The following is a 27843-nucleotide window of genomic DNA, read 5'->3' on the forward strand; positions in this document are numbered from 1 at the left end:
AGTCTGATCGTTCACGCGCTCAGCAGCCACCGGAACGTTCAGCAGGAATCATCACGGTCAGGGGCTCGAGCATCTCGTCTCAACAGACACCTAAACACACAACCGATTGCCATCGCTATGAAGGGATTCAGGCATCAGGCGTGCGCCTTGGTCGTTCTCGCGCTGGTCGGCTGCGCCTTCGGCGAGATCGAGAGACGCACCTCGAAGCAGATGTTCGAGGAATCGCCGGAGACCCTGGCGTCGACCTTGAACAAGGACTGCGGCAAGTCGTACAGTGCTACCTGCCTCAAGCTGGACGTGGTGTCCTTCCTGGACAGGCTATCCGAGCAGGAGGACATCAGCATCCTGCCCGGCGTATCCGTGATCAAGGAGAATGGCTCGGCCAACCTGCCTGCATCCGAAGTCGTCGCTAACCTGGCCAGAGACTTCCCCAATGACGTCGAGAAGAGGCTGGATGCCTACCTGGTGCACAAAGTCGGCAGCTATCTCAACAGCCACTCCATCTCCATCAAACTGTTCGATCCGAGGACCTTCGAGGCTGCCAGGAGCTTCAACGAGGAGACTTTGGCGCAGCTGGGACTCGGAGGAGCCAAGGATGTTGGAACTGGTGAGTTGGCTTCGCTCGTGTCGGTACGCAACAGCCAGTCGGCGAGTTCTAAGTGATAAAATTGAACCTTTCCCTAGATTAGATATAAGCAGTCGATGACTTGATTGAACCGCTGTTATCTAAGTTAGACCAAGATAGACTAAATCTTCAAAGACAATGATTAAAAGCTGACATGTGCCTAGTCCTAGATTCTATCGGATCTAATTTGTCATTGATACTCTTCTCCGCAGGTCGCAAGAAGGACAAGGGCGGCTACGGCGGCCTGATGGCTGGTCTGATGATGATGAAGGGTACATTGGGTGCGGTAGGATTCGGAGCCCTGGCTCTCCTGGCCGGTAAAGCCTTGATGACCGGTCTGATGGCCTTGATGTTGTCCGCCATCGTCGGTCTGAAGTCGCTGGCAGGCGGCGGTGAAAAGAAGACCACCTACGAGATCGTGAGCAAGCCGGTGTACTCTAGCTCTCACACCCACAGCTCCGAGGAGCACCATGGTGGCCACGGTTACGGCCACTCTGGATACGGTAGATCGTTGGACACGGTCCAGGAGACCATCGAGCAGGCGGTGAAGAAGTACGGGAACGCGCGGGACCGTCGCTCGATCCGACTCAATTAAATTCGTTCATCCGTCATCGATCATCATCGAGGAGCCGTCAGGGAACAGCTGACGGCGCGCGAGAGATTTAGCAGCACGTCTCTACCTCACCGAGATACACTTCGTCTCCCCCAACACCTCACGAATCGTCTGCCGATCTAGCCAACCGGTCACTCCTCTTCCTTCCTATTTTCCTCTCTAACACGTCGTCTCTATCCCGTCCTCTCTTTCTCGTCCTCTCTTTATCGTCCTCTCTCCTCTCTCTCTCTCTCCTCATTCTCTATCTCTCTCTCGTTCTCCCTCTCTTTCTCCGGTCCTAGCTTGTCCCCACCGTTCTCCGCGGATCCATGTTTCAGGTCCTCTCGCACCATTCGTCTCGCTTTCTTCTCGCTCGCTAGCTCGTTCTATCCGGTAGCTCCCCCTGCGCCACGCCTGGTCTCATTTCATCGCCCTGCGTTTTATCACCATTACAGTTATCCATAGGTACGTAGGTATTTATTGCGAGCGCCGTTGCGTCGTTCGGATCATGTACATGATTCCCCCCATTGTTATTTATATTTAATGCATTGTAAAGTTTTAATAAAAATCGTTTCTAAAAATCACCACCTCGCCTATCGAAGAACCGAACCTATTTCCTTCGTCTTGTCGTCGCGGCCGGAACGGGGACTATTCTAAACTAAACGGACGTCCCGAGGTTCGGTAATTTAGGTGAGCAGGATTCGGAATTTAGAAAGGAAGAACCGCCGATACGATGACTGCGCTTTGCTTCGGTTTAATTCCAGCGAAAGGAGGACAGAACGTAGAAATTGCCGATTCGAATGTTTCTACGAAATTTTCCTTTCCACCGTCGTTCCTGCGCCGCGGATCGGAGAGAAAGAGATGGAAGGATGGGAGGGATGCGCGATGTGATAGGATATATCGTCGTGGAAATCGTACGCGACGACGGCAATCCTCGGGTGGGTGTACCTCTCAATTAGAGTGTTACGAAACAAGGTCGTCCCCTTCACGACGCCGTGTGTTAGACTATCTGCGGCTCTGTCGATCGCGTGTGCTACTGTGATCGTCATTCGACAGGAGCGCTTGCGACGTTTGCTGAAACAATTGTCTGTTTGCTGAAAAATGAAACGCCCTTTCCAACTAATTTTTAAAAAGGTGTTATTCAAATTTAAGATTTAATCGAGAAAATCAAAATTTCAAAGTCAGCAGAAGACTGCATAATTATTAAATCGTCAATATTATATTAATCCCATGCACTACGGCTCTTTTCACGCTGCGTTATTTAGCAATAATTCGTCCTTAATATTTTCCTTGATTGGACCAGATAATTTTTGTTTCTTATATTGTCTTTATCTACTTCCATGTCTGAACTTTGATAACAAGAGAATTCAATTTAATTTCGATTTAGAACAAATTAATAATATTCATATTTAGCAGATGTCGTATGAAATCTTTATCACGAATCTGACTCGTTATTATAGTGCAAGGGGTGAACAGTAAGTAGTAAATACATAGGTAAACATTTATGTAGCAAACGATTTTTTATCTCTCCAGCATTAATATTGTATTTATTATTTGAATTTATTAATTGACAATTGAACAACAAAATATACATTCTGAGAGATGTTATCCTACAGATGGCAGCCTATATTTCAAACGACATTAAAGTCATCAGTTAACTTAATATCATAGTAGACACGTACGTTCTCATCTCTCCGGCGTTTTAATATCGTATTAATCTTCGGCAACGAGCAACACGACGTCTTGATTAGAATAATAATTGTTGGCCGATAATGCGAAAAGCGTAACGTCATCGCAGTTAACAAGTTGTCCCGGAAATCTCGAAACGCCGCATCCTGTTCGGTTCCCGCGTTACCACGGGGACGAATTCACCGGCCAGGGATATCATTAAGTTATTTGCCTAGGCGGCGGTAAATGACAATCGTGACGAAACGCTGGAAAAATTCGATGGGATGACATAAATCTCATTGTATATAAACGAATTTAGTAGTCGATGCGGATCAGTCTCTCGACCATCCGGCAGACACGCGATCAAGCTTCTCGTTGTTAAGCCGTCGCGAATCGATGTTCAAACTGTGGACCGTGCGCGAACCTATGCTCGTCGTGTTTGTGCTGCTGTTGAGCGTTGCTCGGTGTCATGGAAACGATGATACCGCCATCGTTAAGGATTACAAGCATATAGATCCTTATGGGTTCGGTGGATCTACTGCCAGACAACAGTATTGCTCATCTTTTTCAATTTATTTCTGTATAAAAAATTTGGAAGAGTGAAGGAGCTTTTTTGTTACAAAATATACGCGTTTTGAAGCTAAAAATTGATATAGGAATTGCTTAAATTTATTATTATTATTTCTCTGAGAGAAATTTAAAGAAAGAAAATTAAAATGTTTTATTTACTGCAAGATGAAGCTTGACGTGCTCGAAGTTATATTTATTTTATTTGTCATTGAAATATTAAATGGAATGGTTTTTGAAAAATATTTATAGCTGAGTGTGATTATTTCTTATTGTTACTGGAGTCATTAGCATCGAGATTGTCTTCACAGGCGTTGAAGTCTCCAGACCAAGGCTTACTTATCAGTTATTTTTAAACTGTGGATTTTAAGCATTAACGCAATAATAAAATTAAATAATGGTATGATAAAATACAAAATCATAAGGATGTTAAAAGAATTTTAACGTATTATTTTCTACTTATTAAAATTATTTAAGGAAGAAGAAGATGTCTATTTAACGAACGTTTATTGTAATTGATGAACACAGTTTCAATTTCCCATAAAAATCTGTAGTCTAACTATTGCACTTCCTCATCACATATCTATTAAAATTAAATTATCTCATCTATTAAAATTTGGTATCCTCATTCCCATCAGCACCGGGAGACAAATATTCGACATCAGGAAGAACGGTTTCCGCGTGGACATGAGAATAGTACCTTCATCCAAGATGAGTTCCTTGAAGAACGAGAGCAGCGACGGTTTCCCAGAATTCCCAACGAAGGACATAGGCTACTGCATCATCAGTTTCTCACTGAACTGCGCGAAGAAACGTTTCGGTCTATTCCTAGACAACATCAAGAGCCTCAATGAAATCTATCTGATGGGACAGGAGATTAAACTGGTGAAGACGAGGGTGGCAAACGATCCCGCGTCCAATAACGACACGAACAACAGTATCGAACGCAGCGTGAACGACTTCTTCGACACGTTTGCTTTGAGGATCACGCTGCCTAGATGGAACGGGAAACGAGAGAAGAATCAGATCGACCTAATGTTCGATGAGAACACTGCTCTGTCGGAAGGTTAGTTCGGGAGAAAATAATTAATTAATAAGATCAATAAAATTCCGGTTGTCGTAGGTCGAGGCAAAGGGGGAGGAGGAGGAGGAGGCGGTGGTGGTGGTGGTGGCAAAGGAGGCGGAGGAAAGTGCAAGATGATGATGATGGCTGGTCTGATGATGCTCAAAATGAAGATCGTGGGTAAAGTGTCCGCCCTTCTTTTTTTTAGTATTTTTAAATGACAATTTTTCTAGGTGAACAAATGTGACTGTATTTTGCATATGAAACAGGAATAGCAACGATAAAGGGGATGGTGATGTCAGGCATGTCCTTGATGATCTCCATGGCGATGCTGATGCACAAATACATGAAAGGTGGCGGAGGTTATGGCGGAGGTGGTTATGGCGGTGGCGGCGGTTACGGCGGTGGCGGCGGTTATGGCGGTGGTGGCGGTTATGGCGGTGGAGGAGGAGGAGGAGGTAAAATCCCCAGAAAATTTCAGAGAAAAATTTCATAAACTTCGTTGTTTTTATCAATGCTATTAACTCTTTCAGGCCACTACAAAGAGATCGTCCTCCTCACAAAGTCCAACGGAGGCGGCGGCGGCGGCGGTTATGGAGGAGGTGGTGGAGGTGGAGGAGGAGGCGGAGGAGGCTGTTGCGGACCTTCAGACAGCTACGGCGCACCTCCTTCAAGCAGTTATGGTGTACCTTCACAGAGCTACGGTGCTCCATCAGGCGGTGGTTACGGCGGCGGTGGCGGCGGAGGTTATGGTGGTGGCGGCGGCGGTTATGGTGGCGGTGGATGGGGCCGCAGCTTCGGCAGACGGTTCATAACCGCAAATTACGACACGACAAACCACACCGCTAACTCGTCGCTCGTAAAAGACAGGTCCCCTAATCCAGACGTCGTCGATGCCACCAACGGAGGCAACTCTTCAATCAATTCTAATGTCACAAACTGGAGCTCCAGTCGCCGCGAGCAGACGTATAATTATTTAACTAATAATACCAGCAGCGTGGGAAACAATACTGATGAGAATCCTCCGGTTTACTCGAAGAACTACAATAATGATAGTGATTCTTACATGAACCTAGCTCCTCGAAATTATAGCGAGGAGGACAGTGTCAAGTCTGTTAGGTCCAAAAATTATGTTCCTATTAGTTACGAATCGAATGCGAGGCCAGTTTATTCCGATGAGTGGCAGGCCACTGACGACAAGATAAATTTATCAAACTTGAAGAGGGACGTGCAAGATGGCAACAATATGGACGTCAGTGAATCTTCACTGTTAGGAATTTGAAGTAACTTTAAGTCGAAGCTTAGTGTACTATTTGGGAATAAAGATATTAGGAATAAAAATCGAAGTTATAGTAATTCTAACCATAGTTATAGCAATTCTAAGTTATAGTAATTCAACCGCAGTTATAGTACTTGATATGGAGATATAGACATATAGAGATAGAGATACATTACTTTTGTATACTAATGTGAAACAGCTGCATTTAGCGTTCCGTAAATAGGATATTAAACAGCCTTTTAATTCCAAATAAAACGGAGTTACGTAAAACTAATAACAGCAAAGTGAGTTTACTTGGTGCTACTTTCAGGGGTTCATAAAATCTGACACTTTACAATCCAGCTGACCTCGAAGCAGTCGGTTTAATTAATTAAACAGGAATCACCGAAAGCCTGAAGACCAGTCCTAATTTTTCAACCCATCATACCCGACGGGTTGCGCCGCAAGGTCGTGGCAGAAAGCAGTGGCGCGATCTTCCGCACAGCGTCTCAAGATTCCTCGCAGGTGAACGTTACCTGTGTTCAACAGCTGCGTTCTCCAACCGTGACATTGAACTTGCGACTACCGACCGAGGCGCACCGAGTTGGCTAACGCTGCCGTTAGGCGTCCAAGGCCGACACGATCGACTTCCGCAATGACGTACACGGACGTTCGAATACGTCACGCGTTGCCGGGAGAATCGGAGGGCGATGATTTCTAATTTCTGAACCCAATTTTTGCAATCTAATTTATTCGCATATTCGTAATATTTTACGTTTTACGTTCCATAAAATAACAGATAAACGTATAAAAATTCGAAGCTTTAATTAACATACGGTATAGGATCTCGTGGAATTCATGAATCAGCGAAGCCACCGTTTTAAAAGGCTCGAAGCCAGGTGAGCCGCACGCAGGTGTCACGCATCAGAATGGATTGCGTACACATCTTAATCGAGTGCCGTAACTGTACGTCGGAATTAAGTCACACTACGAAATGTGTGCCTCGGTGTTGCACGTACCCGTCTTCGGATCGACCCTGCACAATGGCTGACCCACATCCGACAGCCAGTAGCTACTTAATACACGCGGCAGGTAACATTTTCGGAGACAACGCGATCTGATTTGAAAGGTATAACGGCAGTACGATTTTTCAAGTACGCCGGACGATTCTTCCTGCTTCCTTCTTGGCCGTCGACTTTCGTTCGGTCATGCGAACTATTCTACGGCGGATTCCACAACGACCACCGTGGAAATCTCTACACTCAATTCTAGCATCTACGTATATTCTAGCATCCATTGTTCTCGAGCAGGAAGAAAAGCGTCTAGACACCTAAGACAAAATATCGATTGTTAATCTTTCTTCCCATGTGTCAGAGACCTATTAACGACTTTTTTACTGCATTACAAAATAACTGTAGGAACGTGGTGAAACTGGATAACAAGGTCAAGCCAAGTTGCAAATCTCGTTTTTGATACTGTCACAGTTTCCAAGATGTCTGACCACTTATCGAGCCACAAATGAAATATTCGCAAGACTGGTATCTTGGGATTTTTCTAAATTTTTCCTACGTACCGTGTAATCACTTATGATAACGATAATAATGCAATAAATTTTGTATCTATACGAAATATTCGAAATTGTATATAATTATATATTTTTGTATCGTATACTATATATTGTATCTATATACAATTTATTTGTTAGCGTTAATATTATTACAAGTGATTGTATGGTAAGCAGAAAAATTATATACAATCATATACAATTTTATATACTTCACATAAATATACAATTTATCTGTTGTTATTATATGTGATTGCATGGTAGACAGAGACATTTAGGAAAATACCGGAATTATGGTTAAATTATATATAATTGTCGTCTAAAGAATGTCTAACGATAGTAATTCGCAATTACGCTTCTGTCAATAGCCGCGGGGCCGTAAATTCAGGCGGAACCAGTCAGAAACGCGGAAGAATTTTAATTTCTCTTCGACCTCGTTACTCCTCCCGGTGTTTTCGAATCGAGTTTACGTTCGGTCGCGAAAGAACGGGGGCCGCGGGGGCGGGAGTCCCAGGAAAATCGGAGAAAGTTTTCGTGTCGCCGGACAAAAGTGGGGTCGCCACACGGCCGTGCCAGAAATAGAGGCAAGGAACGTGTCACGCCACGGGTTCGCGAATCGGTTCACTTTCCTACGCGAGCTGCACGCGGGGCTCGCGCCGAGACAAGAACGATTCCCGCGGCCGCCATTTACGTTGACGTAATGGAAATTGACAACGCCTTCTCCTCTGCCGGCCCGGAAGGTCCAAGCGGCGGCGGCGGCGACGAGAAGCAACCAGGAGAGAAACCGATCGATGCCACTCTATTTGCATAATTTTCTAGCCGCTTCAAAACCAGACTGAACAAACCGCGTTTGTATGCGCTGGACGGTTTCTGTTTGCACTCGACTTTTCAATCGTTTGCTCGGCCACGGCCAATGTTGTCGTAATACTTTTCTTAACCATTATATGTTCCAATCGGAAAACAGTCTCTATGTATTTGCCTTTGAGATTTTTAGTGCCATATTTAGCCTCGAAATTTGTTTGACCTAGATTTTTGTAAGATAAAGATATCTCATTTTTAACAGATTAAAAATATCTGATTTTTATCGAGTAATAATAAATATATATGAATGCGTACATTTTTCTAAATATTCATCGGAATTCAGAGAAAATTATGTTACATTCTTTCCTGAATTTTTTATCGTCATACCAAAATTTGACAATTTATTTTGCCTAAATTCCTGTAATTAAAGATATACATACTAATATATATTACAAAAATAAATACGTACAGTGTTCAAATAAAAATAAATTCAAATAAAAATAAAAATAAGAATTTATTTGTTCTAGTATATAATTATACATACTATATATTAAAATGAAAAATTATTTTAACAGTACTATAGTCTTCAAAGACGCTCCAGTCGCACACTTTCCTCTTCCGGATCAGCTCCGATGATTGTCCGCGCCTGAACCCGCGGCCCTGTCACCCGTCAATCGTCAACGATCCGATATCGGCACCGATCCAGATTATGGCAGACGGTACGTGACGATCTTGACAGATTCTTTTGCCCGCCGAATATGTAACGTGTCCCAGTTGCTTGGTTCACTTCGAGCACGTGGAAACCAGTTTCTATGCACTGTGCAAATACTTTCAGTCCGGGCGCGAGCCGTGTTCCCGCGTGTACCTCGGTCTCGAATATGTTTATACAGCGCGGCTATATGTATAAGCTCGACGATGATTCCGAGCTTCGAGCGATCGGCAACTTTTTGGTAAAACGTGACACGGATCGTTCACCTACTTCGTAGACATTCGGTTTTCTCTCTCGGGATTCGTGTTCCGAGACCTAACTGTACCTACGCCGGGATTATTTAACGCGATGCCGCGCGTAAACGAGTTCCATTATCTTGTTCTTTATCGATTTGATTGATTCTAAAATAAACGGCGGACACGGCAGCATGAAGATCCACTGTCAACACAGATTCGGAGATAGATAACTCGATCTTTCGCGTAGTTTTACCAGTGTAGGAATGCTTGGTTTCTGGGATGGAAATTCCCGTGATACAGGCGAATTCCAGAAACTGGTCGATTCTATGTTTTGGGTACAGCTGCGTGTCGTTCTGATTCTCTATTTTTGATAATTTATGTATTTGATCTCATTTTCGTAATGAGGCGTTTTATTTGTGTTATCGAAATAGCCAATTTAAGTTTCATCTTTGAGCTGTCAGTTTTAATCCCTTGCATTACAGTGACAACTTTGGCGCTATTAAAAATTGCTATAGTATATTACAACATAATTTTTACAGTATTCAATAAAAATTGCCAATGTTATTATTATTTATTTTCAAATTTTGAAAATATTGGAAAATACTACTCCATTCTTGGTACATTAGCTGAATGAACTATTGTAAATATAATAAACGTAACACTATAAATTTCAATATATATTTTCATCTTACATAATATACAATAAAATATATAAAAAGAACAATGGCGGGCATTGGGTCAACCGCGAAACAACCATAAAAGGTGAAGTGCAAAGATTCACAGTCTAGCGACGACACTAAGTGAAGATCACATTCCGCGATCCGTGCGATACATTAGCCGTGAACATCGATGATCTAGGCTGTTTTAGAATGGTTCGCGCCTCTTGTTCCGCCATGGGTGTCGAGGATCGCGATAAAAAGGAGTAAACGGCCGCCGGCGTTAGATGCATGCTCGGCGCAAGAAATTTCGTTTCCGCGAACAGGCAGCAAGCTCCGCGGCGATCGCTTTTCGGCGGTCGTCGTACAGCCGCTGCCGAGTCTCTCAACCTACCTGCTTATCCACCTGGTCATGGCCGATAGTAGGTCAATCGAATTCATCCGAACTGGCTACGATCGCCGTTCGGTTCCCTTGACCCGCCCATCTCTTCCGGGACGATCTGTCGTCCATGGGGAAAATCATCGGCGCGGTGACGTCAGCGCGCGAACAGTGCCCTGTTTTCTCGCCTCGGTGCCTCACACCTCGTTACATACCTGCCGATACGCGGTATCGCTAATGGTGTTACGTCTTTTTAACTTGACTTTTATAAGTCGAGTCGGATTACTGAATTTATTATCGAAAGCTGCGAAATCTAATTTTTGTCTGTATTTTTCTATTTGTCTGCTTTTCATTTTCTTTTTTGGTAGTGACAGTACTTTTGCATCAGACAGTCTTCTATCTATTATATCTTCCTATACTATACAAGAGTATGTATAATAAGTATATGTATATAATATACTTATTGTAGCTATCTATGTATTATAATATCTACTATACATATATCTGTCACTATCTCTAACTTTCCTCTTGTTCTTGCATAGTGCGATCATGTACATATATTTAAAAATAATAAATAAAAATATATCTGTGAGTATACTGAGTCAAAGCAGACACCAATATTATATCGACAACTTTATACAATTATTAAAAACTTTAATAAACCTTATTAAAAACCTTAATAAACCCTATTAAAAACCTTAATAAACCCTATTAAAAACCAAAATTAATCTCAATATCTTATTTCCCAAACAACATATCATCAAAGAAAATTATATATCGCTGTCACCAATATCCGCTGACATATTTTATTTCTATATTCTTAAAAATTACAAGCAATATGTCGTCGTAAAATTACTCAATAATAACTGCAAACTTCGCGCAATTATAGAACGCACGATCATCGGCAATTCTAATTTGCTTCTAACCATAGCATTTTCCGCAACTATGCGCCAATCGGCAAGATCCTGTAGCAATAGCCAAGCCGGAAGTGGTTAGCCCCGGGGTCGAATCATCTCATTAAAAGACGACACCGAGATCATTTCTCCACGATGCCGTGGCTGACCAGGGAACGCGGATAAGGTGTTATCATTCGTTCCGGGCGAATGTAGGTTGCCCATACCGGCATAACGCATTCAGCTGGCCGGCTAATGGGAACACCTTCACCAAGAATCTATTAGTGAAAACCTCGGGGCGGGGATGTCCGAGAATTCACGGCGCAGCACAGCTTACGGCGACAACTTCCGCTTTTCCTGAACGTGGGGGAAAAAAAAAACAGACGACGGGGTATCGAACCGCGTGGGAACGGACGGATTGCATTATGGAACTGGATCGGTATTATGCATCGATTCGTTCTGATCGGGCGGTACTCGTCGCGGAACGAGGACCGCGACGAAATAATGACACGAGCGCGCCAGGAAAGTGGTGGATAATGTTACGTTGCTCGAGGATGACACTTGCTCGTTAAACGGTTAACAATCTATGATGATTGTTTGGTAGGGAAGTAGGACGATGCTCGTTGGTGTACGATGAAGAGAATTCTATCTTAATTGGGAGACGATTAAATATGTATCTGGATAGAAAATAGATTTCATCGCGGTCGAGATTTATTTCAGTCCAGTAGTGTAAATTGGTAATTTGCAAATATGATTCACTGATGAATAAAATTATCCGTGCATAAATTGGACTGCGAACAGCTTTGCAATTTTTAATTATCGTAAAGTGATTTACAATAGCTTGTGTGGACCAGGAATAAATACGAATATTTATAATCACTGTTATAAGTTACCATTATTAAATTATGCGTTGCAGTATTTTTTAAACTCTTTTGCTAGCTTATCATTATTCATAAAGTGAGTGCTTTATTTATTCAATGCTATAAAATTAACAACTTTTATACTACGAATACCACTTTGAAACTGACAATAACATTACTAACACCATTAATATTAAACAAATATTCACAATAAAGAACCGCACGTAAAATTCGAAACGCCTTATCTCGCAGACCAATTATACAAATAAAAACGGTGACATAAACGTCACAGAACTCGCTTAATAACGTAACGGGTGTCATAATTAAACGTGAAATCAGAGTCGCGGGCATCCAAGCTGCTCTACATTAGAGCAATTTGTTTTCGTAAAAATCGGCGGATTTCTGATTCCGCGACCGACCATCGCGACAATTAACCTCGATACGGAAAGGCACGGCTAGATAATGTTACTTAATATTCCGCGGGGCGGTCTTCTTTTGCGCGAGCGCGTTGTTTTCCTACGGATCGTTCCAAATTTCACTCTCGCGTTCCACATTTTTTTTTGTTTCTCTCTTCTGGCGGATTCGGAAATCGTCGAAAGTCGACGGCGACCTGTTTCCGCCGGGGTCCCGCGGCAATTTGCTAGCGTTACGACGTTGGTAATCGATCAACGGTCTAACTGGATCACTTGCTAGATCGTAGCAGACCGGTCTGATGGGATACAAACAGACTTATATGGTGCTGATCTTGTCCGACGATTGGAGGTGATTTTGCGCGCCGCAGATTGCCAGTGTTGGAGCATTCGAGCTGCTATTACTCTGTCTTGGCGCGTGCTTTCATTTGGGATCGTCAGAATTATATATATACATATATATAATAGAAAAAAATAATATATATATAATAAAAAATATATATTATATTATAGGTATTGTATATATAGAATTGTATATATACCAATAATACGTTTGTGAATGGAACATTAATTTAGAGTGATATGACTGTAATAATAATTTTATGGAGTTAAACAAAAAGGATGATAAATTTGGAAAATATATAAATCTTCATAGAGGGTATAAATATTTTTGTAACTCGTTCGATAAATTTTTCTCGATGATATTGACACAGGAATATGTAAAAGCTATATATCTGGTTATAAAAATTGTATCTGATTGAAATAAATATTCTGACTACTGAAATCCCATTACTTTATATTTTAGAATTCCTATAGATCGTACATTATACAAGAAAAATATCAAAGTCGGATTTCGTAACTAATCTCACGGTAATAAAATCGTAAACAGACAGTAATAGATACAGAACGCCGGAGACTTCGATGCGTGGTAAACGGTATCCCGATGCGGCGCCCAAAACGTTTCATTTGCATTTAGGTTCATCTCTCCTTTCGTTTCTTCTTTTACACATTCCCTTCTTCTACGCAGTCTTTGTTTATGATATATTATCAGCTCGATCTTTAGCGCTATTAATATTTATATATAAGCCCCGCAGGAATATATAATTAAAAAGGAACTACCTGAGCGGCCCTGTCATAACGCAGCCTGTCTATAATAACTATGTTCAATCGTCGACGTTTATGCAGAGTCGCATTACCACAGATTTATTCGTGGAAAAATGGAATTAAGCATAGCCCAGCGGCTCCTCTATCATTACGCGCCACCGTAAACACTTGCAGTCGATAAAAATTAATAACCTCCAACTTCACGAGGAATATACGACTACGATCACCGTCTCTGAAACATAAACTTGATCCAACGGTAATTATCAGCTCCCTTTGAACGTTTACAAAGTAAAATAATCAGCGCATAAGTTCATGTGTTATTCGAACATTCGAATCTTTTTCGAATATTTGAATATTAAAATTCGAATATTCGAGTCCTTTAGCCTTTTTCCGCGGCTAAATATTTCGTCAACGCCCATTTTTCTAATTTGATCGAATATTCGCTATCAGGGGTGCGTTTTCCGCGTCGATATCAAATTGTTCGTAAAACGAGCTTACGCACGAGGCCGGTCGGCGCGGATCGGCGTCGACCGTAAGTCCTCCTCGCGGCAAAAATCGCTCCGGCACGTATCCGTCCGCTTTCACCTGGCCGACGTCCAAGGGGACTACCAAAACGCCGGCTCGGTGCATACAAATTCCGAAATCACCGCACCGGTACCCGCCTCCGGGCGTCGCGCGTGTAGCCGGTCGCGGAGCGGAATCGGCGCGGTGCCCGGCTGGTTGCAGCCGGAGAGGAGACGATAATGACCTTCCACGGAGCGGCTCGCGGACGGAGTAGGAGGGCCTTTGACACACTTGACGCTCAGGTGAATTGTAGCCGGGAGACGGAGAAGCTCGTTGGTTAGTTTTGAGCGGGAGATCGAACGGAGCGCGTCTCGTGAGAGGAAGGAAGAGAGAGGAGGACAGAGAAGGGAAGAAAGAGAGAGAGAGAGAAAGAGAGAAGGAGAAAGGGAGAGAGAGAGAAGGAAGATCGGAGGAGCCGGATGAGGAGGACGTGACACGCGGACATGTCGATCGGATCGGTTCGGGAGTGCGCGAGGTTTCGGGACAGTCTGTGGACCAGCCTAATCGAAGCATTGGTGCCCTAACACCGGACAAGCCGGTCAGCGTCCCATATTATCGAGCGTTCGAGGTCAGACCTGGAGGGGCGACGAAAGTGCTGCTAGATCCACGTGGTTCGGTGTCAATCCTCGGCTGTGTTGCACAGTGTTTACAACTGGTCCACATCATTGACAAATTCGTCGTACGTTCATTCATCTCGGAGAAACCTAGTTCGACCATCGCGATGCAGTCGAAGACGGTGCTGTTTTTATTGTGCGTCTGCACGGTGAACGCCGGCACGAGCTTCTTCAGCTTCAAGAACCTGCGATCGTACGCGAAGATCTTTCACGTGGACGGGATGCTGAGGAACCAGACCGGCAACGAGCTCTGGGACGGTCTGTTCAGGGACTGCGACAAGTCGGTCACGTTCGCCTGCATCCAGAGGAACGCGTACACTTACCTGGACAACGCGTTCGTGGATCGTGACAACGTCACCGTGTTCGACGGTCTGACGATGAGGAAGAACAGCTTGGATTACGGCTCCTGCCGCAGGACCGACTCCGTGGACGACAATCTGGTCGAGGAGAGCAACGATTGCGACGACGGGGAAAGTGAGGAGGAGCAAGGGAGGGGGATGGAGGAGCAGACTCCCTTGGAGGAGGTGACCGGAGCGATCAGGAAGAGAGCGGTGAAGTTCTTGGCGACCCGGGACTACGAGATTCAGTTGCCGGAGTTCTTCTTCGAGGGCGCCGCTGTGAAAATTAGTCCGAAGGAGGTGGACGAGAGCGGTGCCTTGATCAGGGTCGACTTTGGACAGCGGGCCTTGGAGAGCGAAGGGAGGATCTTCAAGAAATTGAGTGAGTATGGTGCACACGAGTTCGTTCTTAGGGGATGCTGACTATTTGCTTGCTTTTACAGGAAAGTTCATACAGAATAAACTGCTGACCAGCTTCCTAGCGTTGTTGCTGATCATCAAGCTGATCAAGCTGAAGTTTATGTTCATTATACCCTTCTTGTTCGGAGTCGGCACTGCGAAGAAGCTGTTCCTCAAGCTGCTGCTCTTCTTCATACCTGCGTTCGCGCACGTGTTCAAGCTGTGCTCGAGCTACTACTCTGCACCGACCAAGTTCCATCACCATCATCATCAGGTGAGCTACATTAAAATCAAACAATTGTTCTATTTATTTTCGAATGTTTTCTGACACATTTTGCTCGCCATTTCAGATCGTGCATCATCATCACCACGTCCCAGTCCCGGTTCCAGTGCCGGCATATTACGGCCCTCATCACCACCATCACGAAGACGACCTGGACACCTTCGACTACGCTCATCCACATATCCAGTATCGAAAAGACGTGGAGGAGCTGAAGGAATGGGGGATAGAGCCCTACGAGGAGCCGGAAGAAATGATGGGCAACGCCGGAGTCCCGATTCGAGCTCCGGGCGTGCTCCCGGCACCATACCCTGGTCCAGCCTATGCCGCAGCCTACGGTGGCCCGCAATACGCTGCGAACCCTCCGCCGATGGCGTCGAACTTTGTCGACAAACGTCCCGTATCGGCGCATAATATGGCCTACTCGGCCTACGTGGACAACAGTCGTCGACAGGTGGTTCAGCCCGCGAGTCCTGCCATCAGCAACACCAATCCGATCGTCAACGTTCCGGTGAACCCCGTGAACCCGATCAGCCACGCGCAAGCCGCTCTGCCGGCCGCCAACACCGTGAAAAGCTCTTACGGTGTTTTCGGGCAGAACACAAGACAGATTTCCGCGAAGAGCAGCGCGGTCCAGGTGGAAGCGAAACCGGCCGTTGTCCAGCAGAGGCAGGACGAGTTCTACGGGCCGATAGTGAACAGGCTCGAGGAGATCTTCAAGCAGCTGAGATTCTTCGAGGAAACGTGCCGGGAGAGGCTCGTCTGCAGCATGTACAAGAACCCGGCCGTCTACTCGCCGCACAGCAATCTCGTGTCGAACGAACTCTCCAGGTAAGGAACACGCAATTAGTGGGTTAAACGCGGGCGAGACGTCGCCGTAGATTATTTACGGCCGACGGAATTAGGTGACACTGTTGGCCGAACGGCCCCTGCGCGGTTTTTCGAGAACGGGGGCGACCGTGAGCCACATTTTTATGCTCTGATTTTACGAAGGCGCGCGCGCGGCCACTCGTTTCAGATCGCCGATGAGCTGTTGATTTGAATATCCGTCATGCTTGCGGAGAATCACGTGTTCGCGATGGCAACTGTTAGTACCAGATTACGGATCGTTACGCAGAATTTTGAGCACCGATTATAGAATAGGTTGTATTGCTCTGAAATTCTTCCTGTCATAAATGCATAAACGCGTAGGGTAATAATTAATTTAAAGAATAAAGTACAGAAAATTTAATTCACTATGACGTTATGCAGTCTCAGACGAAGTTAAGAAGCTCTTAAACTAGTTTAAATTATTTTAACATTTTATTCAGCTACATAATCATAAATGCATAAACGCGTAGGGTAATAATTAATTTAAAGAATAAAGTACAGAAAATTTAATTCACTATGACGTTATACAGTCTTAGACGAAGTTAAGAAGCTCTCAAAATAATTTAAATTATTTTAACATTTTATTTAACTACTTGACATGAACATTAATTGTGACTTGCAAAATAGGACGCGATCTTTCCGATCAATAAGATTGAGGTCGAAATACTGTCTCGCGATCTACTCGTCTTCGAGAAGTACACCGTACATGAACGACACTTAAAAGCCGGCTACCGTAAATGCAACTTTATCGCAGTACAGCTAACAATTTAGAAAAAGATTGGCAAAAGTAGGTGAAAAGATTCAACCGTCTAGCGCACGATTAAGAAATTGCATATGGCTGGCGGAACATGCTGTGTTGATTACTTAACGGGAAGTAAATGTCTGTTCAGAAAGTTAGTCACCAGTCTTTCACGATAATTGCCAAGTTCGCGTACGTTTTCTTCATTTGCCTCTTACTCAGAGAAAACCGTGTACCTAAAGCTGGGACAATTAGTAGCAAGCATTCTGCACGAAGTGCGCAAACTGTGTACAATAACGTGGCAGATTGAATTTAACCAGTTAACTGTGGCAATCTCCTTTCTAAGCGCCCACCGGTGTGTGTCGCGATAATCAAGCGATGACGAAGAAAGTTATGAATTCAGCTCAAATTATCTATAATTTTCATTTGTTTGTTTCATTTCGTCTTTACCTCTATAAAATTATACATATATTAAAATTTACGAATATAATTTAGTTTTCGCCAGAATTAGAATTTCAATATTAAATTGTAACAAAATTTTAATATTTAATATTTTCAAAAATATTTCTAAACAAATTAACGTGAAATAATTGCGTCGATGGAACAAGACATAGTAGAAATATTTATTTATTAAATATTCGACAGGCTTTCGAGCTCTATTGTATAATATAAATGGATAAAAAGTTAACAATCGAACGCACCGACAGTATTTACCTTAGCTAGGTAAAAGATAGAATTTTACCTCAGCTTATGCTATGCTTCATTTATTTAATTCATTTAGTGTTAAAATGATTTCTCGGTGATTTATCGCGCGGTGATCGCGCGATCAGATCGAAGCAATTACACAGCGAGCAGCGAGCTCGAATTTCGATCGGCTCGTTCGTCGATCGCGAAGAGAAAGGTTGCCGCCGCCCCGAATCACACGAATCGGAACGTCGAACCGCGGTTTCACGCGGTCCTGTCTCTTTTTACCGGGCCGGTTCTTCCTCCTTGCTGTTCACGGTCAACAATGCTCGCGATCCTCGCGGATCATACCGCCGCCGGCTTGTTATCGTTAGTTCCGCCAGGCGGCAACGCGATCCGCCCGTTCCCCATTAAAAACGGACGAACGTTTCAGACAATTAGCGTGCCGCTAAATGGCGAAAGTGACACTAATATGACGGACTAGCGAAACGTCTACGAAACGGCTACGAATCGGGTCAGACGGTTTTCTGGGACGATTATCGATCCTATTTTCTCGACGGTTGCAGTGTGTCAAGAGATGGCCGCTAACGTGTTCGACGTTTTCCTTTTTTTTTCCAGAGACCCGCAGGAGCTGAAAAAAGCCGGGGCCATCGAAAGCTCGTCCAGCCAGAAGTTCCACAGATACATGAACGCGGCCAGATTGGGTCAAGACGGCGGCGATTGCCTGCGACTCTACCCGTGTCACATAAACACCGAGTAAACCTGACCAGGAATTTTTTTTCGACCGCCCGGAAAAGACGTGGAAAAACGGAGAAACCAGGAGTCGCGGGCCGGGCTGGTCTAAGTGGTCCATTCCACTACGGCAGACATAATCGCGCTGTCAGCCCGAACATCCCGGAATTATCGCTGGAACCGTCGGACAAGTGGAAAGTCCAACCGCTGATGGATTTCGCATAATTCTACGGCCGCGACTGGTGTTACACGTACAATGCGGCGCTTCGTTCGTGCTTTGCGAGCTTCGGATCGCTTTCCTGGCCAAACCTGACGCGTTCACTGCCGTGTCCTTCGTAAACGCTATACTTTCGCGAAGTCTCGCGTAAAGCAATTTTACGGAGAGCTATTGTAACTCTCCAGTTTTCTTTTAATCGCGCTATTTCGTGGGAGGTAGACTTTCCGGAGTTACGACTAGGCGGTCGATGCTTTGATTAGCAGAAGATTCCTTGATCGTAGATTATCTATTTCTATGTGCAACCCCTTGCACTGTAATAACGAGTCAGACTCGCGATAAAGATTCCATGCATGATCTACTAAATTAATAAATTATGAATTTCTTCTACGTCAAAATAAAGATAAATTCTTATCTCATCAAAGTCTAGAGACAAAAGTACATAATGACAATAAAAGGAATAAAAATTGTCTGGTTCTATTAGTAACAATATTAAGGACAAACAAGTGCCAATCAACGCAGCGCGAAGGAATCGTAATGCAAGGGGTTATACCAGTTCTTCCGGTTGGAATTATTCTCCGATATCATTAGAATAGTTGGCATCGATGCAGGGTGCATTAAGCGATCCTAAGCTCTCCGAATAGAATTAACTGCGAACGAAGTGCTCCGTGAGTTCCTTGCGAGATATGCTGGTTAATTTTCGAACTGTATAGAGCATTAAATCGAATGAGAAGGATAGCATCTCTCTCTTCGATTTAGTTCCGATCGTTGTTAACGTAAACGTAATGTATCTCGGTACAGGTGGATTGTTTAACCCTTTACCGTATTTTAACGAGTCAAACTCGTGATGGAGATTTACAACAATGAGTTGTTATCCGTCCGCTCATTCAAGTAGAAATCAAATTTTATTCTCTTGTCACCAATATTTATTCGAGTAGATGAATAAATATTAAAATCCTTTCTCGCTAAATATTAAATATTAAATTCCTTTCTCTTCTGAGAAATTAGTGCGATCGGAAAAATTCCAATAGTAATTATAAAGAAAATGGTACGGCAAAGGGTTGACACGATGGCAGTTTCGAAATCCATCGAGTCCGAATTTAATGAATTTAATTTATTGAAATCGTTAGCTGTTAGTTCTGATTTGTTGATTAAGACACGGTGGATTTAAACTCGTTTTCGAGAAGCGTTTTCTGATAAAGTGTCAATGCTGATTGACACCTTGTCAGAGAAATCACTGGAACGCTAGTCTAGTGCTGTGGCGTCGTTGCGTTAGGCTAGTGTCGATTTTTCAAATAAGTTCACCCCGGTTCTGTAATCGAAGTGATATAGTCTTTTGTGTTTTGTCTTTGGTAAGCTGTACATTGAATGTAACAGTTTTGTACAGTTTCGAGCGTGAGCATATTGTTTATTCTTGTATCTCAGTGGTTGCGTGAGTGATCGCACTCCGCAACGTTATTTGTAAGAATTTATTTATTTCCATCCATTATTTATTGATACGTTCTCGGGTGCCATACCCATTCTACGCGTGGTTACATTTCACGGCGTGACCCTGGTTAAAGTAAGTTTACTGTACAAAGGAATGCTTCGATATACGCTACCTCGAAGTCTCATTGTATATTACTGATTCGTGCATAATAAACTGTGTGAAAAGTGAAAGCTGTCCTCTAGATTTTTATTCATCACCGTGCAATCCTCCGTCTGCGACACTGTGCAAATAAATCAATATAAAAAGAGCACATTTACTATTCAATAAAACGACTGTTGTTGTCGTAACTGTAATATGTAACTGTAAAATATAAAGTTGGAAATTCCACAAAGTCACGTTGTACAATCCGGTTACGTATGTAATAAATTATGCGAAAAGTGAAAATTGTGTTACCATGTTTGATTATACCTTACGCAGTACTCGGTCTAACAATAAGAGAACAACGACCAAGATTCTACAGAAATCTACTGTCTCTTCCCGTCACACCTTTCCCTTTCCGCGACGCGGAATGATCAAACAAAACCAATATTAATTAGAATTTCAGATAAACGGTTTCCAATAATAGCATTACGTAAGACTGCGCTTGTTTGCGTCACCGAATTATTCCAGCGAATTTCAGCGCGATTCCAGCGCGATTCCAGGCTCGCGTGCCCGTCGAGGATAAAAGCCCGCCTCTGTTTTACCGACAGCGGAATCGCGACGATTCGCGCGCAAGAACTCGTTCTCCCGCGAGATCAAAGGCGCTCCTCCGGCATTCCTAATTGCAAGACATCGCCCGTGACATCTCGCGCAAGCTCGATTTCGATTCCGAAAACACTTTCTACGAGGTTTCTAACGACAACCATTATTCGCCTTTCGTAGACCATTCTTACTTTCATCTATTCTCCTATCACGATCGAATAATTTCACTCCGAGCGTCGATTTTCACGCGGCGATTCGTGTTTTTTCTCGACGATCATCGCTCGACGAATCGGGTTCTACGACCGACATCGCCTAGGTGGAGGAACGACCGCCAGTGAAAATCGATAGACGTCATTGACGGCTTGGCAGACCGGAAACGGGAGGGCGACGCGGCCGTCGAAACCAAAATCGTCCGCCGCAGGGACGCGGCCCGCGAAGCCGTGAAAACATCGGCACCCTAGATAATGAGGCTTTCTTCTTTCCTTTCAGCCCGGCCACACGTCCCTGATCAAAATTCATCGGCCGTACGTGTACTCCCATCGGCTATAAAACCGGGTTGTCTTCGTTCGAGCCGGCATTCGGTGTTTAGCCTCGCAAATCGATCGGTACAGCCATGAAGTTCCACGCTGTCGTTGCGTCCGTAGCACTTCTGGCCGCCGTCGCGGCCGCCCAGAACACGGAGACCACGGCAGAAGCCCTTCGGAACATTTATCACAGGTGAGACACGGGGAAAACGGCGGTTTTAATTAGACATTAGACGCCGGTCTTCGGAGAATTATATTCAAAGATTAAGCAGTTTGGAAATCATAAGGAAACTTGATCTAATTTAATTGATTTCATTTGACAAATAGTTTTTAATCGATTAGAATCGAACACTTGAATCGCCTAGTATTTTTAATAAGATTTTTAATAGAAAAATTCGAAGGGTTTTTAAGGAGAAATTTTAAGAATTTATAATATAGAAATTCTAAGGATTTTTAAGGAGAAATTTTAAGAATTCTCAATATAGAAATTCTAAGGATTTTTAAGGAGGAATTTCAAGAATTTTTAATATAGAAATTCTAGTCTTCCAAATTTCAATTTTAAAATAAATAAATGGATCATCAAAAGCTAGAATTATCAGAAGACTTAAATCGATAATTATCAGTGAACTTTTAATGAATTGACATCAATGAATCTCGACGCGAATTTACTCGAATTTAAGCGAAATACAAAAATGATTCTGTCGCAGGTGCATTGACAACGAGTCGATGTTGTCCTGCGTGAAGCCGAAGGTGCTCGCCTATCTCAGCAACGCAGCGAAGCAGGACAGGATCGCGATCACGGACGATCTGGCAGTGGTGAAGTCCCGTGACATGCCCGAGGAGAACAGCGAAGAGTACTACCCCTCTCAGTACGACAGCGTAGACCCGGCCAGGAAGGAGCTGCTGAGATCGATGATGTTGGAGAAACTGGACGCTTACCTGTCCAGCCATCATCTGGAGGCCAAGCTGCCGGAAGCCATCGTTGGTTCTAACATAGTGCCTAGATCCCTGGTGGACAACATGCCGAGAAGCTTGACCATTCCATTGGCAGACTCCTCGAGCGGCCAAGGTAAGAAATTCTGAATCGTGTCTCGAGAATAATGCAATTGAGAGTTTGCGTATTAATCCGATTTGGTGACATTGCAGGTCGCGGTTTCGTCAAGAAGGTAATGATCCCGTTCCTGCTCGGTCTGAAGTTCAAGGCCACGGCTCTGGTGCCGCTCGCGCTCGCTCTGATCGCCCTGAAGACCTGGAAGGCCCTGACCCTGGGCCTGCTCTCCATGGTCCTCAGCGGAGCGATGATGATCTTCAAGCTGACCAAGCCGAAAGTCGCCTACGAGGTGGTCCACTACGGCCACCCGCCCGTCGAGCACGCCCCCCATTGGGACACCGCGCCCCACGGACCCTACAGAGCCTACAGGAAGTAGGCAGCAGCCGCCCCGCCCTCCCCTAGATCGCTCTATTTAATATTTATTCGCGCTGAATTATTTATAATAAAACTTCTTACCTGGTCTCACGAAACCTTGTCTCTGTCACCTGGAAAACGGACGCGAGCCGTCACTTTCCCTCTTGGTTATTTGCGTACGCGACGAGAATCGCACGGGCCGCGCGGTGAGCTCGAAAACAAGGGGCGGGAACGGGGTCGGTCGTTCCTTCGAATCGCGATGCGGTAAAAGTCGTGGATGCTCGTCGAAAGCTGCGCGATTTCCTCCGCCGTTGACGCGACGGGAATCAGGAACGGACTTTCGTGCGTGTAATGGGATTCGTCGGGATGCAGGTCGTGGGAGGGAAATTCGTAGACTTTGTGGAAAATGGCCGAGCCAGGTGGACCGTGTTTGTTTTCCTGGCGACAGTGGTCGACGCTTACCACGGCCTGAATGTTTATGCAAACTCGACCCGAAATTCCAATTACCGTTCTGCTTCATTGTTACGGATGGCAGGAAGTCGGGCAGAGCGCGGACCCGTAGTCGCTCCTCGCAACCCCGCAACATTCTCGCACGAGAAACGCGCACGCGACGAGCATCGGCGATAAGGCGCGAGGAAAACCGGCGGACGGGAGCTGGAACGAATCGATTAGGCGAGGGTAGAAGCGGACCTTCTTGGATCTCTATGCTGGACGCAGATGATTCTTGCAGCAGGTTGGGATACCGTTCTGTCATTTTGGTAGTTACGCTTGAAGGATGTGATTTTTGTTAATTATTCTCGTACGTGGACTTTTAATTAACATGATGTTGCTGAACCTACTGCAGAGACAAGATTTTTTAATATTTCGTTAAATTGGCTATGAGTAATCTAGTTGCATACTAATGATGAATATTATGAGTATTCAATATAACCAGCAGCAACAAAATATGTACAGTAAACTGTAATTAATTAAGAGTAGTTGTAAGAATATGTGTACAGCCGAAAATAAAATTTATAAAACTGACACAATATTATCGAGACTATGATAAAAATAAATGTCTCTATTGTCGCAATAAAGATATAGAAAATTTGAATGTAATATATTAGTACAATATTTCTAACAAGTTCCTGAAACAATTCCAATAAGAAGACAATTTTTCTAGCAACAATTTTCATTTTTCCGGTAATATATAAATATAAATCGACGATATATAAAAATATATAGAATGTCAGCAATTATTCTTTAGAAATTTCACTCGACCAATTTTTGTACCAAATTCTGTATTATTTAATTTTGACAATCAATGAGATAGGAAAAAACAGCTTAAGGATGAAGTCTTCCATAAAAATAATATAAATGTATAAATAGATAAAATATAATATAAAAATAGATAAAATGAGGAATGGATTAGGAGGCAACACGGAGATCAATAGAAATGCTTTCGAAGCGCAGCCGTGAGGGTGCCGTTTCGCAAAGGGTGGGGAGGCGTGCAGGCATTAACGGAGCAGACGTGTGGAAAGTGTCGTGTTCGTGGCGTGAATGAACGATAAATTCCAATGCCAATGTTACGGTGCCACTCGTGCCAAGGATCAAGGGTCTGCTCTTACTCCGTCGACGGCGATCGACTTCCGCTTCGATGTCTCCGATGCTGTAAGATGGCCCGCCGAATATTTGAAAGTTTCGGGCCAGCTGATTGCGTGATGTGATTGTTTTATCGGGGCCGTGATCGGGGTCAATGGAGTAATGGACATTTTAATATGTCAGGCTAGACGCATCAATGCTCCAACCCCCTTTCCCTAATTCGGAACATTCGGATTCCTGCAGAACACGTGTTGCTCTATTTAACCATTAGAATTACGGGCGTTCCGATCCTTGCAAATAAACTTACTTTCGCTTCCTTTGTTCCTTAGTATGTAGTTTTTGAAAGACAAGTATTTTTAAAAAACTGTCATTTTATATGGAAATTGTACAATTTTTAATGGAACCTTCTGACGATTGTTGAAAATATCTAGCAAAGAAAAATTGTGATTTTATCAAAATGGACTGTACAAAATAATTTCGCAACTTCAGTTCTCTGGAAATAATTACATTTTCTAAGATGATAGCCCATTCTGGTTTCACTCTCGATGTAGCCTAATTTGAATTAATATCTAGGTTGGCCTACCATCTATCCTAAAAATATTGTCAATAATTTGCAAAGTATATTTCATAAGAGCTTAAAGAATACAAAAGCTCCATAGCACCGTCTAAAAATCTCTAAATTAAATCTCAGTGAAAATTGAGTACAGTAGCCAATATAGACGCATGAACGCAAGTGCGAAGAGTCCGGGTACGAAAATAAATTGGCCGATCGCGCAGCGAGCGGAAACGGGTGCCGTGCCGATAGAAAGCAAACTGTCGCTCATTAATATCGAAAGATGATCGCGTTTCGCGTGCGTCTCCGCATATGACCCGCGACCGTATCGTGCGACATCGCGTGCCGCCGTCGCAGAAAACCATTCTCTGCGGCCGCGCGCTCGCTGATCGCCCTCCCCGTGTCCGTTGTTGCCGATTCCCGTCACGATCGTGTCGAGGCCTCGATAATCGAACACCATACTGAACGAAAAGAAAATTCGTGGCCGGATGGAAGTGGGGGCGGGCTCGTTCGGGTTCAGGAACGCACGGTGAACCGCGGTACGATATGGGGGCTCCGTATAAATAGCCTGATGCCCAACCCATTGGCATCAGTCGTATCCAGGCAATCGTTCTCGAGCTAGAGAACAACTAACCGTGCAGACTTCCTCAGGGTAACCACGAGTCGACGTCCCCGTCCGAACCATGAAGCTCTTCGTTTTGTGCGCCGTGTTCGCCCTGGCAGCCGCCCAGCCGGCCAAGAACGATCTGTGGAAAGGCAGCAGCATGGACCAGATGGTCGACCAGACCAAGATCGAATGCGCCCAGAAGAATGACGAGGTCTCCTGCATGAAGTTCAAGGTCCTCAACATGCTCGACCAAGTGTTCCGCAAAGACAGCTTCAAGGTAACGCCATGACACCGTGGAAACCCTTGCGACGAGATTCTAGTTTTACTGTCGAGTCCTCCTTGTGTCAGGTGATTAACACGTTGGTAGCAAAGACTATTTCGAAGGAGACATTTCTTTTTACAAAATGAATGGAACATAAAAGTTAAAAATAATAATTCAATTCTTTTTTGGTGGTAATGACCCTTTAATGCAACGTGGTGAGTGTCTAGAATTAAAATCGAGCTTAGCATTGATTTAGTGTAAAATATAAGAGATGAACTTAGAGGATTAAAAGACAAAATGCAGCTAGATTAACGTAGATTAATTTAATCTAGACCTAATACAGGAGCTAAGGTAGACATGTACAGTTCTTACAACACATCGTAGACCTAACAAGAACATAGTCCAACTCCTCAGTAGCCCGATCCTCATCTTTAACTAAAACCACCCCAGACTCAGTTTATTAAATAGAAAAATTAATTCTCTCAATATTCCTCTAATGAAACACGAGTCCACGAGTCTAATGAACTCTAAATCGACTGCAATCATGTTCACAGGTTTCCGAGACCGTGGAAGTGACTCGCAACTCGTACCCCGTGGAAGAAGTGTCCGGCCGCAGCGAGGGTTCCTTCCTTGACAGCGTACAGAACTACCTGTCCTCCCACGACGTCACTTTCAAGCTGCCCATGGACTCCTCTGTGAAAGTTAGCGCCAGGAACATCGACGACGACCACCTGAGCTTCGACGTGAAATTCGGCCAAGGTCGCGCCGTCGAGGAGGCTCGCAAGTCCAAGCTGAAGAAGGTGGTGATCCCGATCCTGGTGTTCGTCCTGCTCAAGGCAATGACCCTCATCCCTCTCGCCATCGGTGTGCTCGGTCTGAAGGCCTGGAACGCCCTCCAACTCTCGTTCTTCAGTTTCATCGTCTCCGTCGGCATGGCGATCTTCCAGCTGTGCAAGAAGATCGCTGCCGACGGCCATGGCGCCGCTCTCTCCGCCCACGGACCCTGGGAGTACCAGGCGGCGCAGTACAGGTCCTTCCAGGACGACCAGCCCGCGTCGCAGTACGCGCAGGAACTCGCGTATTCCGCACACGCGCAGTCGTAAAACGCTCCGCGAGCATCGCACCGACTTTTGTAAAATACCTGTCTTCCTACTCTCCTCTGTACGCTTTATTTAATAAATTATTCTTTGCAATCTGAACCCGATCTTTGTCGTCTCGCCGCGAAGTCTCTCTCTCTCTCTTTTTCACTCTCTTTCTATTTTGAGAAAGCGTAGTTTCATTTTAAGTGAAAATCGAAGCAATTAAATTAAAGACGTTTGATTGATAGTAAGCTCTTTAAAGCAGCGACTGCTTAGAATGATTAACGAAGCTTTCTTTTTCATAATGAAGTCGTTCGTTGTTAGATCCGTTCATGATTTTTAGAACATTTACAACGAGTCCGACTCGTGACAAAGATTCTACGCAAGCTCTACTAAATATGAATATTATTCATTTCTTCTGAATCGAAATTAAATTAAATTCTTTTATTGTCAAAGTCCAGAAAAGGCATTAAATAAAGACACAAATTATCTAGTCCTATTAAGGACAAATAAGAACTGATCAATGCAGCATAAAATAAGTCATAGTGCAAGGGATTAATAAAAGCTCTATGCTGATATTTTTGATCCTTTTTATTTGTAACGTAAATAATGAAAAATTCTTTGGCTATTATTTGCTGTGGTAAGTTCAGACTATTTTATAATTCTGTAGCTTTCAATCTGTTAGAAATTGTTTTGCAGGTTAAGTGATCACGTCATTGCACATCTAAAGATCTGTAGCTTCTTTTAAATTTCTCGTCAGTAGTTGAGAATAATATTTATTATTAAATTATATAATTTATGTACGTGACGCACTAAAACAAAATATGAAGAAAATCAAACATA

General features: G+C 43.9%; 5 protein-coding genes across 6 annotated transcripts; all 5 read left to right on the forward strand.

Moving 5' to 3' along the window:
* Positions 1–117: 117 nt before the first annotated feature.
* Osi16 (DUF1676 domain-containing protein Osi16) lies at positions 118–1220 on the forward strand. The gene is made up of 2 exons (XM_078176683.1): positions 118–607; positions 838–1220. The coding sequence occupies exons 1-2, from the start codon at positions 118–120 to the stop codon at positions 1218–1220; spliced, it is 873 nt and encodes a 290-aa protein (XP_078032809.1).
* Positions 1221–3249: 2029 nt separating this feature from the next.
* LOC144467729 (uncharacterized) lies at positions 3250–4523 on the forward strand. The gene is made up of 2 exons (XM_078176645.1): positions 3250–3436; positions 4091–4523. The coding sequence occupies exons 1-2, from the start codon at positions 3282–3284 to the stop codon at positions 4521–4523; spliced, it is 588 nt and encodes a 195-aa protein (XP_078032771.1). The 5' UTR covers positions 3250–3281.
* A 10147-nt stretch (positions 4524–14670) lies between these two features.
* On the forward strand, positions 14671–18633 carry Osi17 (DUF1676 domain-containing protein Osi17). Its single transcript, XM_078176627.1, has 4 exons — positions 14671–15283; positions 15345–15574; positions 15651–16411; positions 18492–18633. The coding sequence occupies exons 1-4, from the start codon at positions 14671–14673 to the stop codon at positions 18631–18633; spliced, it is 1746 nt and encodes a 581-aa protein (XP_078032753.1).
* A 2969-nt stretch (positions 18634–21602) lies between these two features.
* Osi18 (DUF1676 domain-containing protein Osi18) lies at positions 21603–22940 on the forward strand. Its single transcript, XM_078176634.1, has 3 exons — positions 21603–21706; positions 22221–22582; positions 22660–22940. Exons 1-3 carry the CDS (start codon positions 21603–21605, stop codon positions 22938–22940), a joined length of 747 nt encoding a protein of 248 aa, XP_078032760.1.
* A 1541-nt stretch (positions 22941–24481) lies between these two features.
* On the forward strand, positions 24482–27024 carry Osi19 (DUF1676 domain-containing protein Osi19). Of its 2 annotated transcripts, none has more exons than XM_078197625.1 (3): positions 24482–24568; positions 25704–25936; positions 26476–27024. In XM_078197625.1, exons 2-3 carry the CDS (start codon positions 25736–25738, stop codon positions 27022–27024), a joined length of 750 nt encoding a protein of 249 aa, XP_078053751.1. In that variant the 5' UTR covers positions 24482–24568; positions 25704–25735. The 2 variants fall into 2 exon arrangements, with proteins under 2 accessions (XP_078053751.1, XP_078053752.1); XM_078197626.1 differs by lacking the exon at positions 24482–24568 and adding an exon at positions 25508–25591.
* The last annotated feature ends 819 nt before the right edge of the window (positions 27025–27843 follow it).

The sequence above is a fragment of the Augochlora pura genome, chromosome 3, assembly GCF_028453695.1.
Source record: "Augochlora pura isolate Apur16 chromosome 3, APUR_v2.2.1, whole genome shotgun sequence".
Taxonomy (NCBI): Eukaryota; Metazoa; Arthropoda; class Insecta; order Hymenoptera; family Halictidae; genus Augochlora; species Augochlora pura.

What these genes read in the sequence shown, in the direction of transcription:
- Osi16 (XM_078176683.1), top strand. Translation starts at nt 118, where the DNA reads ATGAAGGGATTCAGGCATCAGGCGTGCGCCTTGGTCGTTCTCGCGCTG. An exon ending in AGCCAAGGATGTTGGAACTG is followed by an intron (nt 608 to 837) that starts GTGAGTTGGCTT and finishes TCTTCTCCGCAG; the next exon opens with GTCGCAAGAAGGACAAGGGC.
- LOC144467729 (XM_078176645.1), top strand. Translation starts at nt 3,282, where the DNA reads ATGTTCAAACTGTGGACCGTGCGCGAACCTATGCTCGTCGTGTTTGTG. An exon ending in GGATCTACTGCCAGACAACA is followed by an intron (nt 3,437 to 4,090) that starts GTATTGCTCATC and finishes CATTCCCATCAG; the next exon opens with CACCGGGAGACAAATATTCG.
- Osi17 (XM_078176627.1), top strand. Translation starts at nt 14,671, where the DNA reads ATGCAGTCGAAGACGGTGCTGTTTTTATTGTGCGTCTGCACGGTGAAC. An exon ending in TCCATCACCATCATCATCAG is followed by an intron (nt 15,575 to 15,650) that starts GTGAGCTACATT and finishes TCGCCATTTCAG; the next exon opens with ATCGTGCATCATCATCACCA. An exon ending in GTGTCGAACGAACTCTCCAG is followed by an intron (nt 16,412 to 18,491) that starts GTAAGGAACACG and finishes TTTTTTTTCCAG; the next exon opens with AGACCCGCAGGAGCTGAAAA.
- Osi18 (XM_078176634.1), top strand. Translation starts at nt 21,603, where the DNA reads ATGAAGTTCCACGCTGTCGTTGCGTCCGTAGCACTTCTGGCCGCCGTC. An exon ending in CTTCGGAACATTTATCACAG is followed by an intron (nt 21,707 to 22,220) that starts GTGAGACACGGG and finishes ATTCTGTCGCAG; the next exon opens with GTGCATTGACAACGAGTCGA. An exon ending in AGACTCCTCGAGCGGCCAAG is followed by an intron (nt 22,583 to 22,659) that starts GTAAGAAATTCT and finishes GTGACATTGCAG; the next exon opens with GTCGCGGTTTCGTCAAGAAG.
- Osi19 (XM_078197625.1), top strand. Translation starts at nt 25,736, where the DNA reads ATGAAGCTCTTCGTTTTGTGCGCCGTGTTCGCCCTGGCAGCCGCCCAG. An exon ending in TCCGCAAAGACAGCTTCAAG is followed by an intron (nt 25,937 to 26,475) that starts GTAACGCCATGA and finishes TCATGTTCACAG; the next exon opens with GTTTCCGAGACCGTGGAAGT.